Raw genomic sequence first — 23,836 nt, 5'->3', positions numbered from 1 at the left:
AATTTCATCTTTGCAGACACAACACTAGTTTATTAATAGAAATAAAATACAAATTTATTTTTAAAAATGCTGTTTATCGCGTTTTGGAAAAGAGCTCCTCATAACTTTTAGTTTGTCAGTGCGTTTTGTGGTGTTAGGAATTGTTTTTCTGCGCATTTCCGCACTAACTCAAAACGTGCGTACATGTACACCACCTCCTGACCTGGCGTAGGATTTGAGCGTGCCGTAAGCCAACGTCCATATTGATAAATATCAAAGTCACCGTGGTTTTGGGTGTACGCCAGGTGTACGCTGGAAATTTGGTGTATGCACTTTTGATAAATGAGGGCCAATGTGAATTAGAAGTTATCGTTGGCGAGGTGGAAAAGAGGAGAAAAATGTTGTTTGGAGGGCACAGTGTGGGCATTACTAATGCCAAAAAGGCACTTGAGTGGCAAAAGGTTGCAGACGCCGTAAATGCTGTAGCCTCACAACCTCGGACTGTGGCAGAAATAAAAAAGAAATGGCCGGACATTTGCCTCATTTGCCAGCAAGTCTTCTTGCTGTCTGAAGATGCGTTCACTCCGAATCCTTCCATAAAACAAACTAAAGGCATATGCATGAATACCATGATTCCTTAGCTGATGAAGACATTTTTACTATGAAAACAACTTTCCCCAGTGGACAAATAATAGGCTACATCTATCTATCTATCTATCTATCTATCTATCTATCTATCTATCTATCTATCTATCTATCTATCTATCTATCTATCTATCTATCTATCTATCTATCTATCTATCTGACTGACTATCTAATTGCATCTATATCTGCTCCGCCAGACGGACACATTGGCGAGAATATCAGTTTTGTACATTATTTCGTTCTGTTTACCATCTTATTTATGAGGATGAATTGTATAACATGCCAATATTATTGCAGAACATATTTCACTTTTCTTTTTGAAAATATGTGTTAATTTGCATTTCTGTTGCAGATCGATCAAACGGGTTTTCGTGTAGGCTGTTAATTGTAAGACTTGCTTTGTGAAGTCTTCGTGTTATTTATGAGAGGCGGTATTGCCATTCATTTTACACAACGGTCTACAGTTTCACACACTTTCACGTGTTTCTTCCATCTGCCGACGGTGTCGCCATTTCTCATTTCACCCGTTTTTGTGCGTACGCCTGGGTCAGAGCTTGCGTGAAGGACTGCACATTTTACCGTCAAGTTTGCTTATAAATAACAATTATTGTGTAGAGAGCGGCGTACGCCTTCTTTTGTGCGTACAACGTTTATAAATGAGGCCCCTGGTCTGGTGCATTGGGTGTGTCTTTCTGAACTATGCGGGGTTTTCCTTTGTTTACAACAAAAGGCAATGGCCATTTCAGTAAATGGATAAAGCAATCAGCCAAAATAATGCATTCTTTACTGTATGAGTCACTGATGCTTCTAATCGTATACGCAGAATGTAATCACCCCCCCCCCAAATGTCTCTCTGCCTGTTGACTAAACAGTTTTCACATCCTCTCCTCCTTAAAGGGATAGTTCACCCAAAAATGATTTTTAATAACTTACCCTTAAGTTGTTCCAAACCACCTGTATGAGTTAAAAAAAATCTTTAAAAAACATATTTTAAAGATTGTTGGTAATCAAACAGTTGACAGTAGCCATTGAATTCCATAGTAGGAGAAAAATGAAGTCAATGGCTACCGTTAACTGTTTGATTACCAACATTCTTTAAAATATCTTCGTTTGTGTTCTGGAACAACTTGAGGGTTATTTATTGATGACAAAATTTTTATTTTTGGGTGAACTATCCCTTTAAAGTGGGATTTTTTTTCTAACCCTGCATTTTTTCTCCAATCTTTCCTCAAAAAAAGGATTAACTAAAGTTCCTGGGAGGATGGATGATGCAAGGTCAGTATTTGGGTGCAGCACACATTTTAAGATACTCCTCTTTAAACAGAATAGTTAAAAACAAGAGAAGAAAGAGAAATGAGCAAGAGTTGCTTATAAAAGGATATTGTGAGGCTGTGTTATCTAAAACCTACAAAAGACAAATAAATAAGGAGGAGGAACATATCAAACAATGAAACCAGAGTCTTTATTGGAGGTGAGTAATACATTTGTCATGTTTACTTATATATAGTATTAGTTTTAGGTTCCTTTGAAAAAAATGATTTGTAAGCGATATATTTATTCAAAAAACTGTTAAGCTACCCTAAAATAACTTAAACGGTAACACTTTATTTATTGTGTCCTTGTTACATGTGTTATGTAGTTAGTAATAACTATAAATTATGCATAATCACATGTAACTAACCCTAAACCAAACCCTCATCCTAACCCTATAAGTAAGTGTAGTTAATTATTATTACTCAGCACTTAAATGTATAATTACACTGTAAAACGCCTAAACCAAAAAAAGTTCTGTGGTATCAGATAGTAATAGGCATGACCCTCACTGTTTAGCACATTCAAGTATTTGTGAGCTTAGAATTATACAGTTCTATCTCCGTTTAGGGTAGTTCTGAGATATGGAGCATCAAAGTTTTTAAATCCCTGCTGTTTTGTGAGATGGAACCTTTTTATTTTATTAATAACTACTAACAAAATAATTTTTTTTACAAAAATAACACCACACAGGCATTAATAAAATTATGTCAAAAACTCAAATCGGCCAAAAGTGTAGATAGAACCATATAATTCTAAGTTCACGCATTGTAATTACTCAGAGAAAACCATAGCATGCCCATGGTACCATGTCAAAAACATGGTAAAACTACTTTAAGGTGAGGACATAATGTACATGTGGATCTAGGGTGACTGACCACCATCAAACAAACCAAATGTGGGACGATTATAAGTTTTTGTGGGACAATGAGGACATGTTAACATTAAAACATAACCTGAAACTGTTATATAATGTTTATCTAACTTAATAAAAAAACATTTGTATTCTGCCTGTCAGCTGATAAAAAGTCTTTGTTCTTTAGTCCCTTCCAGAAAACACCATTACATCACAATGTAACATAACATGTCTTTATTTTACATGACATTTAAATTCAACATCACTGAGCAAGGCAGCATGCATCATGCAGATAACTATTTTAGAAACAGTTCTGACCAAGTCCAACTAAAATCCAACAAAATTAATAATGAACAAATAAAATATAAACCAACATGAATTTAGATCATTGACAGTCTTATATATTAAACCAAAAACTTTCATATTTTTTAGAAAGGATGTGAATCCAGCAGGTAACAAGTTGATAAATTCTGTTAAATTTTAATTTTAATTTACCGAATTATCCATATGTTTTCTGAAAGGGAAAACATGGAACGAATCACCGCTCCACATTTTGATTGACAGCCGTCACAACCCTCTAGTGACCATGTTTACTCCTGTCCTTTCAACCATTGGATAGGATTTTAAAAACGGCTGTTATTTGTAGGCCTACATCTGACAAAGTGCTGTTAAATATAGATGAAAAACTACACCGCAAAAAAATTAAATAAAATGCTTTCTTAAAAAGGCAAAAGAACGCATGCACGTTTTCTTAATATGATATTCAAAAACCAACAGGCTGATGAAAATGCGGGACATTTTCTCAATACGCGAGGTGCGGGACAAGGGGTGAAAATGCTGCGGGAGGGGTGGTCACCCTGGATCTCATATTACCATTGTAACTCTAAACTATGTGATAAACGCATATCTCAGTGCTGAGAGCATGTTGAATGAGGACGCCCCGCCCCCGTCCGGCCACTCTCTCCCTGTCTCTATTGACGACAGTAGCGCACTCACTGCTGCCTACGTAGAGCTGGAGATCAAGTGTACGGAGCGCTGTTCATTTGACCTGCGCTCCGGGCAAATTACTTTTATTTCATATTGGAATTCTTTTAGAAGAACATTCGTGGTGGGGAAAAATATACTTTCTCACGAAATTCGGATTTCGAAAAAAATCTTTTTCAACGCGCAAATAGCAAACTATTTGGATTGTGTCATTTTTCGAGCGAGTTTTCGGACTTCACGATGAGTGCAGTTGTGGCCACTGAGGGCCTATTCTTCTCCGCCTTACAGCCCAGCACCTCGGTCACTACATATGCGATCCCGACCGACGACCATCCCAGGAAGGATCACCTATCGAAAGCCAGACGCGTCCAGCAGCAGGTCCAGCAGCGCATGGCGGAGAAATCCTCATCCTCATCCCGACTCAACGCCTCTACAGGTGAGTAAAACCTGCTGAGGATGATCCCGTATGAGGTGCTGTGCTCTTCACAACTCGGATAGCATATAAACTGCCCTGGAATGTGCACATTGGACTTATTTATTTTTTTTTTATTTTTTTTTACATTTAGTAAACTACAGTGTACAATTTTAAACATATTTCAGTTTACATAGCACTGTATAGCAGCTCATCAAAATAGTACATGAAGAATTTTTAATACTAAGTGAATTTAGGATGATTCTAAAGACATACCCCCCCCCCCAAAAAACAAACAAAAAACAAACAAACAACAATTTCAACTTTGAAATACAGTTTAAAAAATGTAAAATTGTTATTTCCTCTTTAAGTAACTTTTAAAAATGTTGGTGTTTTCAAATGTTAAATTCGCCAGAATTACTCTTTTTTTTGTCTCCTGTATTTTAATAGTTTAAAATTCTAACTAATTTGTTATACCAGAAAAAACCAAGGCTCGTCATACCAGTAATTATGTAAATATAACATGGATACTATAATATGAATAATTCTATTATATATTCTGTAGTTTAAGGAAACAATCAGAATATAAGAAAAATCTTACATCATTCCGGCTGAACTTTTGAACACAATAGCTCTGCATATACTCTGGGTGAGACAGATAGGATTTGATTTGCATCAGTATGCAAATATCTGTAGGTCTTCATGTGTTCATTGCATATGCTGCAGGTGTGCACAGCATGCTTGTTGTGTTGCTTTGTATCTTGGATAATAGAGACAAAACACTGACTTTTGTGAGTGATCATTTTCATTCATTTTGTTTTGCATTTGGCTGAGTTTGGCTGCTGGGAACCCCCTAAAAACAGGACACAAATACTTTGGAACAGCTGATATCCTGACGTTTTCCTGAAAACTAAACGGTCAATTGGCCCTCAGAATGGAGTTAAACTTGTAAACGTTACGAATGGAATAAGCTTGTGTAAATGGGCCCATTGTTCTGCAATGAAACCTTGACAAGATATATAGAGGCATTCAAATGCAGATGTGTAAAATGAATCACTCAGCACTTGTGATTTAGAGATGTAAGCCATTGTGAGCAGTGTGTATGTAGATGTTTGTGGAGGAGGTGGAGTGTAACCCGTGGGAAAGGTATCGCTTTCCTCTCTGGCTTAGAAAGACAGGTAGAAATTAGGCCAAACCTCAGTCTCCACCTCCCCAACACCCCACACCCCACCACCCACTGCCCTGTAGCGAAACTTCTCTTGTCAAGAAGGTGGCTGAAATATAACTGAACTAATGCTTTACTGAAGCACTTAGGTCAAAAATCACAAATTAACAGGAATAGGTACCTAAGGATTAAGCTATAGTGTAGTATACCATTCTTAAAGATGAAGTATACAGCAGATCTCATGCAAATTATAGCAAAGTCCATTTCTTATTTAATATTTCACTAAAATTGTGACGACTGATTAATACGACTAGAAAAAACGAGGCTAACCGGTAACATTTAAATCCGGCAGAAACTCTTGCCTTTGGGATGCCTGTTAGCAAGAGGAATGTTAGGCATTTAAACTTTGACCCTATTGTTGAGCCTAATCGCAGCGAGTGACTTTGAGAGCTCCTATCTGGCTTATGTTCAAAAATGAGCTCGGACGTGACCTTTTGAAAAGAAGACGAAATGACCAAGCTGCTGTTCTTCAGTGATTTCTCCCAAGTACAGAATGAACTACAACAGAAGAAATCATTGGAATATATATTTGGTATATTTATCTTTTACATTTGTTTATGCATATTCAGCTTGAACATGAGCTCAGTTTGACCTGGTCTGTCGCACACTTGGTCACACTTCCACGTCCTTTGCAGAAGAGTTTCCTGCTTTGATTCAGAGTGTTTTGTCAGTACGGCAGTGCTATTTTAACTTATGGGAGACTTGAATGGGAGGATGTGAAGAATGAGTAACTGTGAAAAAACAGTTGTCTTGTTTTTAAGGTGCATTCACTGGCATGCAACAGACAACATGCTGCTTTGCAATTATCCTAAATATGGCGCACAGTGCTATTGAATTATCATCAAGATTTATGCTCAGTTACTCAGATTTGGTAACCAACATGTCAGGGAATTTAGGGATTGCATGGGTTTTAATCATCCTCAGACTCATTCTAGTGATTTATTGAGCATGTGCATTAAGAATCTCACATTTTATCAATTCCAGCAGCAGTGTTGTGTTGTTATTGCACTTGGGCTTATAATGGGACAATTTTAGATGGTCCAGTGACAGTCACATCCCTCGTAAACACGGGGCGGATTTGCTTTTTTGTAATAGTTTATAGTTTGTTTGTTTTTTATGTATATTTTAATTTTTACATTTTGCTAATGTTTTTGTAGAAAACAAAGTAATACAACTAATTCTGTAGTCTAATAATGTATGTATTTAAAATCAACACCACCGTTGAAGTATCAATACAGCCTGCATATCAGTAACATTAAGGAATTAATTAAGGTTGTGGAATGTACTCTTAATCTACTGAAAAACAGAAGGAGATGAGCAAAGACAAAAATGTCATGCCAAGGATCTCTAAAACAAAACAGATGTTTAAATTTTAGAAGTTATGTTCCTTAAACACTCTTCCGCAAAATATAAATGAATTTATCATTTAATAAACTTCTGTATTTACTGGCTATCCGTGCCGGGAACCCTCAATACAGTGCACTTCAAAGGTCTGAAATAGTGCCAGTTCAAGAAAATGCTGATTTAAAAAAAAGATTTATAGTCACAGTGAATCAAGATAAAGACAGCTTTGGTCAGGTCTCGAACCTTTAGACATTCTTGCCAAGACTTTAATTTGGGCGTTTGTGTTTCCTGTCAGACTTCCCACGGACAGATTAGAAACGTCAGTGGAAACAGGAATTAGCTAGACATTTGAATGGGAAAATGTTTTACGATAAAGACAGTTTGAGGAGAAAGGTGTGATAATGAGGATAATTAAGAATCTTTAAACATTTTAAATGATTATGGAAATGGAGATCACTGCATTTTCTGCATTATTATTGTCTTATTAGATTCCAGCATTGAATAAAGATATTAAGATAGATGGTTTTAGTCTAATAAGTTCCGTAAAAATAGTAAGTTCAGAAAATATTATAAAGATCTGCCAAAGTCAATCTGATCTTTTCATCTATTGAGCAACATCGCGACACATTTATATGGAGCTTCGGCTGAAATTCATCTCTCCTCTGGGAGGAGCAATATATGGTTGACCTCATCTTTCAGTCATCACAAAAACTGAAGCAATTCCACTCCTCTGAACCCAGTCATATGGGTTTGTTGCTTGTCCTTATATCCAGTGGTACTGGAATGGATTGCTGACTCACTTTGGTTTGTTGAATGTTGACAATTTCTGTTTCTTACTGTCCAACTGCTTTATCGTGAGGTTTTCTTTCATACAGGGATCAACCACTCAAGTTGTTTTTTGTTTGTCTACAAAAGTCAGTGTACAGAGGAAAGAAAGAGAAAAAAAGAGAATAAGAACATAAAAAAACGAGAATAGAGCACTGAAGTACCTCCAAAAAACAGAAAATAAGACAAAGGACCACCCTATGACGTCATCGTCTTTTCCCTCTGTTTCATTCCTTTACGGTGTGATTGCTATAGCAGACTTCCTCTCTCACCCATGAAATAACTTCCTTTGAGCATGTTTTGGAGACTTAAACCTAATGCATTTTCACGTCTATTATATGTGAACAACTAGTAGTCAGCACTGTTTGAAACAGACTGGGTTGAGAAGCCATGCACTGATAGAAACCTGATCTTTTAAAATTTGCTGAAGCACAAAGTCAGAGAGCTGAATGGCAAACAAAGATCAGGTGACACAACTGGGTCTTGTGTCACTTTTGACCAAGGTAATGCTTTGGAAGAAATCCCATCAAAATGAAAGCCACCTGGAAAGTTTCATGAGTTGTTCTTGTTTCTACGAATATAATTATCTGGATTGCAAAATGGACCAAAAAAACTTTTTCTGTGAAACTTAAAAGAAGATATTTTTAACAGTTTCCTCAATGTTGTATTGAATATCCCATTTAAAATATTTTTATTTTCTGTTTCAAAGAAGAAAAGTATGGACAAAAAACAGTTGAGACATTCTTTAAAATATTTTTATTTTCTGTTTTTGGAGAAGAAAAGTCATTAATGTTGTAGTTAAGTTAATGATGACATAATTTATTTATTTATTTATTTATTTTTGCTAAAGGGAAATAATATATGTATAATACAAACATGTTAGCCATAAATATGCTCATAAACAAATACATTGTTTTAACATTTTATTTAATGGTCCTCTTTTCTAGAATTTAATGGCCACTCATCCACTGTGAGATACCAATCCAAAAGCCCTGGATTCAGTTCCAAGTCTCTTATCTACAATGGCAACAGAACAATGGCGGTAAGTGTGACCACATTCACAAAATTTTCAATTGCATCCTCACTTATTTGAAACAATAATATTCAAGCTTGTTTTAGCAATGGATTTAGCCTTGCAACATTTCCATTTAAAACCCTGCAGTAACACATCCATTTAATTTCAAGGTCCAATTTTAAAAGAACTTTAAAGCCTTTAAGAAATTACATTGTTAATTTCAATTGGTACGTTTTTTCTAGTTTTATGCTAGCTACTTACTAAAATTCTTTAATTTTACATACTTTTTCACTGTTAGCACTTTTAAAATCAGATCAGTACTGCCTACTATGAATGTTTTTTTATTGGATTAATTTGCCAAGTCCACAATCCCTTGACAATGACACCCTGTGTGGCTGCACCCTGCACACACAATGATGCGGTATTTTGCGTATTCCTGTGGGAGCTGTGTTTAGAAAGTGAAGTGCAGTTTCTAGCAAGCTGCGGAATTGAGCTCAGAGCCCAAAGTGCATCTGAAACATTCCTAACCCAAGACCTCATGTGCCAAATGGTAGACCGGAGGCCGTTACGTTACCCCTTCTGTGAGATAGCAGTGAGCCTTGCAAGAAGAGTTAGCATGTACTTAATCACTCATATCAGACAAAAATGTTGCTTTTATATAATTCTAATATTCGTATGACTTGCTTTTGCACAGACGCCCCGACTGTCTCAGTACGCAGGGGAATTTTCCTCTCGCTCTGTGGCAGAAATGGGCACACGGAAAAGAATAAGCCATGGCGTGCCCATTCCCGCCGTAGTGGGCCGCCCGTACATGTACAACGATGATTCACATCTGAGTGGCTCTTACAACCAAATGCAAACATCAGAATCGAGGACACTGAATCGGACTGAGCAGGAGATGGCAGCAATGGCCGGGCTCACGTTGCAACGGCAGCCATCTCCTGAAGCGAATTGGGTGCCGTCCTATGGCCACAGCCCTTCACCCAATGCGGTGCACAGGCAACTCAGTGGGACCCTGGCACGGGAGGGTTTCAACACAGGATGGAGGGAGGCAGAGTTGGCTAATCAATATTCATTTAAAGGCCCTTCCCACCGGACCATCAACCGCATAAATAATCGTCAGGTGCAGCAGCAACAGCAGCAAAGGCTTAGCGGCAGCTCAATGCAGTGGCAACAGATGTCCACTGGGGGCACCAGTCTGATGGGTGCTGGGCAATACCAGAGCACCATGAGGAGAGCAGGTTCTGTGCATAGTATGAAGAGTGTCGGTCGTGGTGTGGACGTTTATGATGGATTTGCCAATGAAACCGTGGATACTCTTGGCGGGTAATATACAATTTTCTTTTAACTACAAAAAAGCAGTACATCTCCATTTAGCTGTATTCTCATGCTATGTCTACAAAATTCTTCATATATGTGGCTATTAATGACTCAAGGTTAATAAATATACAACATAGAAGCATTCATACAATGCAGTGTACATGATAAAAACTTTTGAGGGTACAAGGTATCAACACTTGATACATCATCAATTAGTATATCTTAAACACATTCACTGCCGTTCAAAATTTTGGGAGCCGTTATTTTTTTTAAAGAGTTAAGGCCCGTTCACACCAAGCACCATAACTATAAAGATAACGATAAATATATAATTCTAAAAATCGTTCTCCATATTAAAGAATAACAGAGTTCACACCACAACTATAACGATAAAGATATGAGGAACGATATAGTTGGGATCACTTTCAGAACGATTTTTTCCCATCTGTCTAATGATAAAACACTGACAGCCAATCAGAATCCATTCTAATTCAAAGGTCTCGCGCGTTTAAAATGTAAGATGACACTGCAGAGAAGTTAATCATCGAGGTTCAAAAAAATCCCCCAGTGTTTGACAGGTCAAACCCCCTTTTCAAGGATACGTTAAAAAAGATGGATATATGGAAAGCAATCGGTCGTATCCTGGGAATAAATGGTGAGAAGTATTAACGATGAGATATTATGCAGTTTAGCATAGTGTAACTTAACAAAATTACCTCAGGTAGGCTATCCAGCGCTAGTTTTGACAACATTGCTGGAGTTGCAGTGAAAAAGGCATTGTATGCATAAAGTTGTTGACTAGTTGATGTTTTTATCCCATCATTGACTTCGTCAGATAAATTCACTGTTAGATTAGATCGATTACACTAGACTTGCTAAATTCAGTGTTTAGATGCACTCGGAACATAGCATGCTGGCTGAGGACATCTGCTGGGAAAGACATGTAAAGGCAATAAGAACAGCAAAAACATATTCAATGACATGTTGTAAACAACAATTATAATAAAATTCGGATTCTCCCAACTCCTCTCGTCTTTTAAGGATATCGTGTACCCAAAAGCGCCTGTTTTTCTTTTGATATTTTTTTGTAACGTAAAGCAGCAGCAGGTCATCCATTTTCGCTACTTTGAAACCGCAGCGCGGGCGCGCGCATGCTTAGAATAAAAAGACCGTTATCGGTCGTTGGTGTGGACGCATATATAGTTATCTTTATCGTTATCTTTATAGTTATCGTGCTTGGTGTGAACGGGCCTTTATGCTCACCAAGGCTGCATTTATTTGAATTAAAATACAGATAAAACAGTAATATTGCGAAATAGTATTACAATTTAACATCTAATTAAAGGTGCAGTGTGTGACTTTTAACGACATCTAGCGGTTCGGTTGCGAGTTTACACTAAGGGCTCAGCCCACCGCTCACCCCTCCCTTTCGAAGAAGCTACTGTGGCGAAAACGGGACAAACATTGTCGTCTGAGACGGCAGAGAATAGCCAGAGTATACCAAGTTTCTGTACCACAGTCCATTATAAACCACATCATGGATAAAGTTTACAGAGCCATAGTCAGGTGAGGATCAAGGGTCTTAATACGTAATATAATAATAGTAATTAGTTGATTGTCTCACGAACGTAACAAGCACATCTCTCCCCACATAGCAAACCCATAATACAGCGAGGGAGAAGAACCACATGAAACTATGCAACTATATATTTTTTCTAACAGGGTATTAAACGTTTAGCTGGCTAAATATGAGCTGTTACTGTGGCTTCCGCATCCCCTAGACACCATTTACTACACACAATAGGCTTTTTTTCTCTGATTTTGGAAACTCGATCGACTTAAAATGCTTCCAAGATCGACGGGTTGGTGATTCCTGTAACTGTTTTACGGTCAATGACAAGAGTACTAATCAGCTGTCTCACGAACGTAACCAGCACATTTATCCCCACATAGCAAAGCCATAACACAGCGAGGGAGAAGAATTAAGTTACATGAAACAATCCAACTACATATTACTGACAAGGGAAAAGTCACTACTCAAGGTGTTTATGGCTAGCTTCTAGCTTTCTGCGGCTTCTCTTTCAAGGTAGTGACGAAACGTGCTCTGTAACGCTGTTTGTTCGCTGTCGGCTACGGTATAAACATGACGTCACAATATGTCGACCTTCATAGAAGTGGATTCCCGCACTTATGTAGATATAAATGCTCATTCTAAGGTCATAAAAACCTTACGGTTTATTAAGTAAGTTCTTTATACACAACTGAACACATAGTTATGGATGTCATATTGCATTTCTGTTAATAGATACTCAAAATTTTACACATTGCACCTTTAAATATATTTTTATAAAAACAGTCCACAAAAACAGTAAATATTTTTGTGGGAACTGTGATACATTTTGTCAGGATCCTTCGATGAATAGAAAGTTCACAAGAACAGTATTTATTTAAAATATAAATATTTGGTAACAATGTAAAAGTCTTTAGCCTACTGTCAATTTTGATCAACTTAATACATCCTTGCTGAAAAAGAGTGTTTCTTACTCTTACTTACCCAAACTTTTGAATATTAGTGTATTCGACTTATATATTAAATGTTATGTTTTTGTTTAAACACATTAATGTATGACTTATTTTAAGTATCATATATTTTTGTAACACTTTCCATTTTGTTTGTGTTAATGAGCAGAATCCATAACCTGGACATGACCACAGCAGTCAGTTACATCTCTTCTACTGACGTTGCAATGCAGATGTTGGGAGCAGCCTACATACAGCATCAGTGTTACCACAGCAATGAAGCTAAGACCATGGTAAAAACAAAAACAAACATTATATTAGTTCAGCAATAAGCATCTGAAACAATGGACACTATGGAAATAACACATACGATGGAAGAACTAAGGAAAATTTTGACTTCAATCAACAACAAAGTGAGATCGTATTTTAAATTTGGTGATTATTTACGGTGTCCAAATTTCTGGTACCTTGGAGTCCAACCAGGGCAAAATTTGCTTGTGTTGTACATGAAAACCTTTTGTCCAGGGCAGCAACAGAGCTCTGTTTAGACAAGATTAGAGGGCGTACACACAGGATGTGTTCTTCCTTTCAAAAACAGCCAGATGAAGTGCATCCGACAGGAACAGAATGCCGGGGTCTAGTGACGTTTTTTTGAAAGGCAAAGTGTTTTGAACTATACTCAGTCTTAAAAAGTGTGAAGTTCATGCCGCGAGACACTGAAGAAACAGAAATGATCAGTGACAAAAGACTTATACATAAGTACAATAACACATCATTTAAAAAATAGCACAGGTGGAAACTCCCCCCAAGTAGTTGGAAGATTTGTCTGTTGAGTTGTAAAGTAGACAAAGTTATCGAAGCTTGTTTCCACCACAGAATAGAAATTAAAAATGTAATTGCGACTTATTATTTTATTTCAAAATTAATTTCTCACTATTCCAAGATTATAACTCACAATTCTGAGAAAAAATGTAAAGATTTAAACTCGCAAATGCAAGAAATAAAATCAGAATGGCTATATATAAACTAGCAATTGCGAGTGTATATCTCACAATTCTGACTTAATTTCTTGCAATCCAAGAATATAGCTTGCAATTCTGCGAAAAAAAAGTCAATATCTTGCAATTATTCAAAATTAATAATAATTCCATACAAAATGACAAAAATCCCTTTCTAGGCCATGTTCAAGGGAAAAAAATTATTCCTGTCCTCTTAGATGTAAGTAAAATATCTATTTGTATAGCTGATTGAGCATGGTCAAGCTCTAGGCTAAGCTACTTTTTCTTCACTATTGTTATATTTTATACTCAAGCCAGATGGAGAGAATACCTTCACCCTGTCCTCAATCTTTATCCTGAACCTCAGGGAGCAGAACATTCCGCCTGAGAGCACATGATGGCAAAACATAGACAGATGTCAGAGCAGGTTGCCATGTTAGGCTGAAAAAGTGTTGTTGAGTAGATTAACTATTTTTGTCTGCTAAGTGTGAAGCACAGAAATGGGATTCAGAGACCTGGGATAATTTAGGAATCAATATAAGTAATGAACTGATTAAAAATTATTTTTCTTTCTCGCCGAACTAAACTAGATGTTTTTATTCTCGCGCAGGTGCGCAGTTTGAAGGGCATTTCAGCATTAGTACAGCTGTTCAGCAGTGAGAACCAGGAGGTGCAGCGCTATGCGACAGGTGCTACACGCAACCTCATCTATGAGAATATGGACAACAAGACAGCACTTATCGAAGCTGGTGGCATTAGCAAACTAGTTGGAGCTTTAAGAGAACCAGATGATGAACTACGCAAAAATATCACAGGTACGCATGTTTGAGTGAGTTTTTTTTTTCAGAGCAGGGCAAATGTTTTGGACTATGAACTTCACTTTGGGAATAAACAGCGGCACTCATATATTAGCTAGAAGGCCGGTGTATTTAGTAGTTTTGATTGAGTACAAAAGTCCTCCACATCAGAAAGGTCTGGTGATTTTAGATGACAACTTGGAGCAGATTTGTCAGTGCATACAGGTGGAGAGTTAAGTTAAGCAGTGAGCATATTCAAAGAAAGAGACAGAGAGAGCAGAAAAGAAAAGTTGTCTGGCTGTTACCTGGAATCACTCCAAGTCTCAGAGGCAGTGGGAAGTAGACTCCCAGAGGCCTTTGTGCTTTGTGAGCTCTGCTATCACTCCCACCCCCTCACACACTCACACTCACTTAGTAAACAATCCTTGACATTCTTTCCTGCTGGACTCAGGGTTGCCAGGTCTCTTAGTGGCATTTTATGACTTGTACTCTTATCTGTGATGAGTTTAAAACCTCACAAGACACTAGCAGCTTAGTGATCTGTGTACTAAACATCTCCCAATGGTTTTATACATTTGAGAATTTAGTGTTTTTTTTGTTTCGTTTTCAAAATTAATTTTAGGTCACACTTTAGATTAGGGTCCAATTCTCACTATGAACTAACTATTAACTACGACTTTTGCCCCAATAAACTCATAATTATTGCTTATTAATAGTTAGTAAGGTCAGGGAACTACACTAACCTTTTCCACTGGTGGCACTTGCACTACTAACTTTTTCAGTTACTAGCGCAAAATATGATTTGGTCGCACAAATTATTTATAGTAAGCCGCTCTGGATAATAATGAACAATAATGAAACTGTATTGCATACAGATGTGCTTTTTATTTTACTTGCCATGTTTTAAACCACATGCCGCCTTGTTTTTGTTTTCTTTAACATTGGTTGGGATAGATTTACTGCAATAGAAAATACTGTACACAATAAAGAGCAAAATGGATTTCAACATGCTATGGTTTGCACAGATGGGCAGACTCGTGAACTCGTAAGTAGTGATGCACCGATGTGAAAATTGTGGCCGATACCGATAACCGATATTAATATTGCTGTTATGGTCGATATCTTTGTATAGAAAACAAATTTACTGATAATCAAATAAAGAGATATTTTTAAAAACACTTTTCTTTTCTTTTTTTAACTTTAGAAATGACTGATATTGGGCACCTTTACCTGTGTGCAAAATATGTCACACATAGGACACGCATGCATTATATTGCATTGCATATAATGTGTGCTGGTCAACTTGTCTAAAATTAAGAAACCCCTAGAAAAGAGTAAAAAAAAAAATGCTGAAAAAAAAAAGTGTTGTATTTATTATTCCAATATCCAGGGAAAACGGCTTCTATTTGTGACGTGCTGTCTTTGCGTTTGAACATTGCACATTTTAAACAGGACACGCATTAGCTGAATAAATGTTAGCCAATACAAACATATTTATAGAAAACAGTTGACAATGAATAGAAAGAAGTCCAATAATAGCATAACAAATCACTTATTATAAAAATAATATCAAGTATAAGTTAAATGAATCCGACATAGGCCTATAATGAGGGCTGTGTTAGCAGTAAAACGGCCGTCATTTAACGAATTTTAAAAACACGGATGGATAATACAAAATGCTTTCTGACATTTTGACAGAAAAAAAACAAGCAAGAACAAAATTTAAACTATAGCCAATTTTCATTTTACAATTATCTTCTCTCTCTCTGTGTGCGCGCGTCCGTGTTTCTGAGAGAGAGAGCTCGCGCAGCACTGATACAATGGTACGTTTTAATCTAAGTAACGGTCGCGGGGCTGTAGCCAACTTGATGTGTTGAATGCTCAGAGCACGTTATAAAACGTATTCTTAAAATACACATTTCTGTTTTAATAAATGCTCATAGTAAAGCATAGCATATTGCCTAAAAACATAGGTACAAAAATAATCAGTGATACATTTGCGACCCATTAAAAATTAGGGTCGCAATGGCATTTCAAAAGGTCGCATATGCGACCATTTTGGTCGCAGTGTAGTTCCCTGAAGGTAGTTGTTAAGTTTAGGTATTGGGTAGGATTGGGGGATGTAGAATATGTTCAGGCAGAATAAGGCATTAGTATGTGCTTTATAAGTACTAAAAACAGCCAATATCCTAGTAATATGCATGCTGATAAGCAACTAGTTAATAGTGAAAATTAAACCCTAAACGCATTTAATACTATTTCTACCAAACTATTACTTGTAATATGTATAGTAGTGTAGCAGTTTAGCAGTTTTTTGTAAAAAAAACAAAAAACAAATGTTATGCTTGATAACCATGACTAGGCAGTCATGTGTTAATATATTCATCCCTACATGTCAGTTAATTAGTTTTTTTCATAATGAACTTAATAAACTATATGATTACATAGCTCATTAGATCATTTAATTTAATTATTTAATAAAAATGTGATGATATTATCCCTTTAAGGAAATTTCTTATGTAGTTTTATGTAGTCTGAATGATAAAAATCCGCATAAATGGCGTAGGTGGAAATATTTTATGTAAATAATTTTTTGGGATACTACACATATGTGTGTTCATAAAATTGTATATATACTGTATATACTGTAGTGAAATATAAATATAAATTTAAATATAAATATATTAGTTGTTATACTCCTTCAAGATGTGCGAATGAATGTTATATTTATAAGTAAAAAGAAAAAAGAGGTTTAAATTGTGAGTGTCTCTTCTGTAGGCATTTTGTGGAACCTGTCTTCTAAAGACAGTCTGAAGGAGAGACTGGCCAGAGAGAGTTTGTCTGAGCTGACGGAGAGAGTGCTGGTGCCTCTATCTGGAGGAGGAGATGCTGGTGTCATTCAACAGAGCGCGTCTGAGTCTGATATATTCTACAACACCACAGGCTGCCTCAGGTACAGCCATCACACATACATGCCTGCATTTAAAAGCATTCATGTTCTAATACCTGCAAGCATACCAATCCACAGCATGGTCAAAAATTAACCAGAGCATGGGGCAAAAATGTCAACTAATGTTGTAACAAGCCCACGATATTTAAAACCTGGGGTTGTAAAATGTATCCATAATGAATGCCTCTTATTTAACATAAAAAATAGTATTCGAAATTTAAATTTTCTAATATTGAAATTATATATTGTATATTTCATAATATCATAATATCATATTATAGAGCTAGACCTGATGTTGTCTATTATGTCAGGTACTATTTGCATTATTTCTAGTACTTTTTACTTAAATAAAAATAAAAAGAGTTCAATTCTGACACTGATGCACAGACATGCCGTACACACTATCACTCATATGCTTTCACTGGGTGACAATCACAAATATGAATGTTTATGGCTGGTTGCTACTGTGTAGTTTGCAAGTTTGTAAAAGACACCAGACAAAGAGTATACAACATATCACATTTCCTGCTGGAAAGATTTATAGACCTGATTTAAATATTTAAAGACAAATGCATGAAAAAAACAAACATCTTGGGATGTTAACATCACCCATTTGTATGTATTGAAAGGAACCTGAGCTCAGTGAATGAAAGAACCAGGCAGCAGATGCGGGAATCTCGGGGGCTGGTAGACTCTCTGGTTGGATACATCGAAAACGCCATACAGGAGGGGAAAGGAGAGGACAAGGTCAGACCTGAGAATCAACATTCAAGTTTTGTGCTTGATAATATGCTAGCCTTGAGCCTGTGTTAGTGTGGCATTATTTATAAAGAGAAAACCATTTTCAGGTGGCAATTAGAAAACTATTGTTATTAAATCAAGAACATCAGTTGCTGTAATCTACAACATTTCCAAAACCATTTGAAATCCTTATTCTGTACCTCTGTATCTCTAGGGTGTAGAAAACGGTGTATGTGTCCTGCGCAACCTGTCGTACCAGCTGTACTCTGAGATCCCTGCTTCGGTTCAGATGCGTTTGGAAGGACCCACTCGAGCACAGGACGTGCGACACAATGACCCAATCAGCTGCTTCACACCACAGAGCAAGAAAGCAAAAGATGTCAGTCACTCTTCCCCTCTGCCTGTTATATGTATAAGCAATATTATTCTATTTTATATTATTCATATATGATTATTTCTTTGAAAATACAGTATAGTGATAATAATAAATACTATTGTTCAAAGTCTGGGGTCAGAAGAAGTCTCTAATGATCATCAAGGGTTCGTTTATTTGATCAGAAATACTGTAAAATCAAAAAATAGTAATATTGTGAAATATTATTACAATTTAAAATAACCTTTTCTAATTTTAAATTTATTCATGTGATGTCAAAGCTGAATTTTAGATTTTTTAATTTTTAATTTTAATTTTTTCCGATCATTACTCCAGTCTTCAGTGTCACATGATCCTTCAGAAATCATTCTAATATGATGATTTGGTGAAACATTTCAAGATTCTTTGATCAAAATTTATTTGAAATAGAAATCTTTTTAAACGTTATTTATAAATCCTTACTGTCACATTTGTTTAATTTAATTATTTACTTGATGAATAAAAGTATTATTTTTTCTCTTTCAAAAAAAAAAAAAGAAAAGAAAAAAATTCGTATTGACCCAAAACTTTTGTATGGTTGTACTGCATTTTTGTGGAAACCGTAATACTTTTTTTTTTAGGATTAGAAAGTTGAATAAAAGTATTCATTTCTTTCAGAAAGAAAAAAAAATCTCACTGACCCGAAACTTTTGAACATTAGTGTGGTTCTGTGCTCTCAGCAGTGTACTGAAAGTATTATTATAGTTCATCTAGTCGACTCCCTGCTGTCTGTCTTTAATGAGTTTATAATGTGTCTCTTTAGAGGAATCAAGAGCTGTCCACCTTCTCTGAAGTGGCAAGAGTCCCTAAAGGAGCAGAGTGGCTTTGGCACCCTCAGATAGTCGGTCTGTACAACCGCATTCTGCAGAGCTGCGAGTCAAGCACAGCCACACGTGAGGCAGCAGCGGGAGCCCTGCAGAACATCACAGCGGGTGACAGCAGGGTGAGATACCAGATCTGACATTATCATATTCCATATCAGCTGCATCTGTCACTTTTTATCACTTTTAGTGTTAATTGTCAGTGTGTTCTTCAACTCTCCAACTTATTCCATCTGTATGTTCCCTTTTTTTAGTTTTTCCATTGCTCTAATTTTACAGCATCCCCCTATGTTTCTTTGTGTTTTATCTGGCTGGACGTTTAACTAATTGTTATCATTCTCTCTCGTTTTCCTTCACTCACGATTTTCCTTTGTTCTCTCTTAGTGGGCCTCTGTGTTGAGTCGTGTGGCACTGGAGCAGGAGCGGATGTTGCCGGTGATTCTTGACCTGTTGCGAAGCCCCACAGATGCTGAGCTCCGTTCTCTCACGGGTCTGCTGAGGAACCTCTCCCGACACTGCAAAAACAAAGCTGATATGGGTTAGGGAATGACTTTCTGTCCCAGCTCTCTGTCTTTAATTACATTTCAATGTGTAAAACGCCCCTGCCAAGATTGCAACATTCTGGCAAAGAAAATGTCTAGATCAGCAAAAACCTACATAACGTTATTGCACAAGCCCATAACTATAAAAAACACTGATTACAACTAAACTTCCCTTCTCATTGCCCATTGTTCGCCCCCACCTTAGACAGATTACTTGCACATTTTTACTCCCACACATTCTTTTCGGTTCCCATCAGACTCATACTTGTATCATTCCCAATATCCGCTGAATTCTTCCCCAGCCTGACCTCAGCTCTCTGCTTCACTATAATCCATCCCTGCTGGGCCACAGGGCGCCTCCTTCATCAAACTACACTTACAGTACATCAATCACTCTTACACTCTTCTTGTTTGTGTAATTCCAGCTAAATTTGTTTTTGCTTCCTATCCGTAGCTACCAAAGTGGTGAATATTCTGGTGAACAAACTCCCCAGTGATGGGCATCAGAAGGAACCTTCCAGTGACGTGGTGGTCAACATTTGTGGGGTTCTCAACAATCTGGTTACAGGAAGCTCTCTAGCTGCAAGAGATATCACTTACTTTGATGGACTACCCAAGCTGGTCAGCATTAAGACATCTCATGACAACAGGTAAAACAGTTGCAATGCTATTTACGACAGCTTTACTTCACTTTTTTAATATTGTCAATGTTTCAGATGAAAACCAAAAACATTATCATTTCTCAAGCCTGGTCTTGATACTGAACTGAAAAAAGTGAACGTTTTTTTCAGGAAGGATGCATTAAAATGATTAAATGTGACAATAAATACATTTATAATGATACAGAAGATTTCTAGTTCAAATAAATGCTGTTCTTTTTATCTTTCTATTTATCAAAGAATCCTGAACAAAATGTATCACATTTTCCAGAATAATATTAAGCAACATTGATGATGATAATACATGTTTCTTGAGCAGCAAATCAGCATATCAGAATGATTTCTTAAGGATCACGTGACACTGACGCTGAAAATGCCATGAGATGAATAAATTACATTTTAAAATATATTCAAATAGAAAAATATTTATTTTAAATTGTAATAATTTTTTATTCAATTCATAAATGCAGTCTTGGTGAGCATAAGAGACTTTTTTCATAAACATTAAAAAACTCTTACCAACCCCTCTTAAATACTTTAAATAGACAGTGTAAAAACATTATGAGCTTGTCACAAATATAAATGCTTTAATTTGTGGGCAAATGACTGAAAAAAGCCTTACACTCTATGATACATTTGGGTTATTATCGGGAATATTGATATAATAGACTTGATAATGGGAAATAAATGAAATTCTTTGATGGATTCACTGTAACTCTTTTTAATTTGTAATAGAATAAAATCTAATTATCTTCCAGCTAAAATGTGCCATAAAATATAAGCTTTACTGTTTATAATTTGTGAATTTACTGAAAAAAAGTGGTGATCCCCAAAGTTTATGGTGCTTACAGTTTTGTTACTTTAGAGCTACAGTAAGGTGAGAAAGCATAATTTCTTTAAATTTCACCGGTAACCCAACTGATATGATAAGAAATAATTTTATCAGGCACTCTAAATGACCCATTTATATTGGACCTCACCAACCAGCTCTCACAGAACTACTGTTGTAATATAGCCTACAGGCTGTTTCATTATTTAGCTGTTTAATTAAGAGCACCATGTCCCAGCATTGCCTCTCATGTTTCTCCCTTCTTATTCTATCTCAGTCCTGGGAAGCTGAAAGCAGCTAGGGCCGCCTCCACTGTTCTGTCCAACATGTTTCAGTACAGCAAACTTCACAGAGACTACAAACAGGTGAGTCTCAGTATAAAACACGGCTAAAAGCACAAATTAATGTTACTGTTCAGAGTTGCCAGTAGTAGGCGTGTGCGACAAATGGCCTGTTCTCTGTAATCTGATATGAAAATGGATACCTTACTGTATACAGACTTTGCACTGATGGGTATTCTGTGCATTTGCTTACCGAGTATCAGCCTGCTTGGCCAATGGTCAGTTATTTTATTATGTCAAGTCAATAAATATGGGCGGTTACAGTGTGTGAATAGCTCCTTAAGGATACTGTAAAGCTGTTTAACTGTAAAATTGCTCATAACTGTGCTCTCCTATGTGATATGAGCTGTGTTAGTCAGTTATATAACTGAACTGGAATAATATTTACCCACAACCCGTTACTGATTACCAGACTTTACTTTAATTAAAGAAAACATGTAGTCTTTTCTGTTTTTACTGTTGAAATTACTTTTCTTTTCTCACGTCTCAAATTATATTGCTGCATATTTACAACAAAATGAATTTACTCAGAAAGAATGGCAAGCACACTACCAAAAACTGCTGACAAAAGCAACTATTTAACACTCGAGCTGAAGGCCGTATCAGTCAGGTTATTTCTCTGGCATCAACACAAGATGCAGTTAAACTGATTTTGAACTCACTTAAAGCTTTCCCCCCCAAAGTGGTTCTGTTGTTTTAAATAGTTAAAGCCTAGCCTTGTAGACAATGGCCAATTACACAGGAAGAGACCTTCTGACTTACTGTATATATGACTGTCCAACCCTACATTCTTGTAAAAGTACAGCACGATATCCAAATCTGAAATGCATATAACAATAAGTCGGTGAATTAATGCACAGAAAACAATGACTCAAATTTGAGTCAATTGTGATCAGAATACATGTACAGATTTTTTGAAATGTGGGCTAATGCAGACAACTAAGTGAGATGTACAGTTCTCCTCATATCTAGTAGTGGCCCAAACTTAACTTTTGAATGCCAAGTACCTCAAAAAGTGTGCAATCCAGTGATTTATTCTTCTTTAGAAGCGTTCATTGTTAGAGGCCAGTACTTTGTTTCTAAAGAGGCCATATTTTACCAGCTCTTGCCATTTTTATGGGCGGTGTGCATCAAATGGTCAGTAAATGAACTGTGGGCGGTCCATGGACTTACCATCCGAGGCTGAGACTAGTTAAAGTCTGTTGTCTGTGGTGTTCAAAATGGCGTTGGTCAGATCAGTGGTCCATGTGGAATGTGACAGTGGAATGCAAGAAGTTCCTTTTTGATCAAAGTTTGGGGCAACTTCTTTCCTTTCCATCATCTAGATATAATATACCAATATATTTATTCATATGACAATTACCTTTTACATTTAGACTATTATATACTTCTAATTAAGAACTAATTTCTCTTTTTTTTCTGTTTTCAATTTTACAGAAAGGGTTCACAAGACGAGATTTCACTGATGTGGCCATGTAATCTGTGTCCATGACTCGATGCTAAACTCAGTGGACAAGATGGCATTTAACATCTATGGGATTTTACTTTACCACCAAAGTGAATGCTACCAGCCTGTTTATCTCAAACACACACATATTGTGACATGTACCGGAGAGAGTGAATTCTAATGTTTTCAAGTAGAGTATACATTTTAGTTAACAGCACCCTTAAAGTATTACAACATGGCAGAGATGTTGAGGAATGCTTGCGGAGCACTTAGTCTAACAGACAGGCTGAGATGCTTGTGTGTGTGTGTGTGTGTGTGTGTGTGTGTGTGTGCGTGCGTGCGTGTGTGTGTGTGTGTGATAAACCTCAAGCCTGTTTGAGAGAAGACATTAACAACCATTAATTCCATTACATACCGTGGCAACACGTCAAGTCAAAGACTAATTCATCTTCATCAGACAGTTTTTTTTAACATAGATTTGAAGTTGAATTTATATATATATATATATTCACACAGATTCATAGTTCACAGACTAAAATCATGACCTTTAGAGAAAAAGAGACTGAAGTGGACTGTGAACTAAAATGTTGTAGTTATTTACAACTAAAGAAACAGATTTGCTGGCTTTGCAATAAATATTTTTGCTTTTCATGTAACATTGCTGCAGGCTTTTTACGATAACTTGTTACAGCAATAATAGCTTTGGATTTTGAGTGCAAATGAGCTTAAAAGTGACATCGCACCTGAAATAAACCTTTGAAGCAAAGTATCTTGTTAAAGCCTTACTCTGAAAGCACAAAAATTACACACCTATTGCCTTTGGAAACAGATAGAAATGCATCTTTAAACATTTGCATCATCAT

At 36.6% G+C, this 23,836-nt stretch overlaps 1 protein-coding gene across 1 annotated transcript; it reads left to right on the top strand.

Annotated features, from left to right (window-relative positions):
* Window positions 1-3,746: 3,746 nt before the first annotated feature.
* pkp3b (plakophilin 3b) lies at window positions 3,747-23,739 on the top strand. The gene is made up of 13 exons (XM_077228695.1): window positions 3,747-4,211; window positions 8,529-8,623; window positions 9,291-9,922; window positions 12,606-12,729; window positions 14,045-14,249; window positions 17,010-17,184; window positions 17,811-17,928; window positions 18,137-18,301; window positions 19,098-19,277; window positions 19,540-19,693; window positions 20,152-20,347; window positions 21,463-21,550; window positions 22,964-23,739. Exons 1-13 carry the CDS (start codon window positions 4,016-4,018, stop codon window positions 23,003-23,005), a joined length of 2,370 nt encoding a protein of 789 aa, XP_077084810.1. The 5' UTR covers window positions 3,747-4,015; the 3' UTR covers window positions 23,006-23,739.
* Window positions 23,740-23,836: the final 97 nt, after the last annotated feature.

The sequence above is a fragment of the Siphateles boraxobius genome, unplaced genomic scaffold (genome assembly GCF_051911475.1).
Source record: "Siphateles boraxobius isolate OS27281-9 unplaced genomic scaffold, OSU_SipBor_1 130, whole genome shotgun sequence".
NCBI lineage: Eukaryota > Metazoa > Chordata > Actinopteri > Cypriniformes > Leuciscidae > Siphateles > Siphateles boraxobius.
Note: the sequence above shows the minus strand (reverse complement) of the source record. Positions and strands in the feature narration are given on the sequence as shown.

Bases quoted from the DNA above. Each gene is read 5' to 3' on its own strand.
- pkp3b (XM_077228695.1), top strand. From the start codon at position 4,016: ATGAGTGCAGTTGTGGCCACTGAGGGCCTATTCTTCTCCGCCTTACAG. The intron at 17,929-18,136 runs GTCAGACCTGAG...CTGTATCTCTAG, and splicing joins AGGGGAAAGGAGAGGACAAG to GGTGTAGAAAACGGTGTATG. The intron at 20,348-21,462 runs GTAAAACAGTTG...ATTCTATCTCAG, and splicing joins AAGACATCTCATGACAACAG to TCCTGGGAAGCTGAAAGCAG.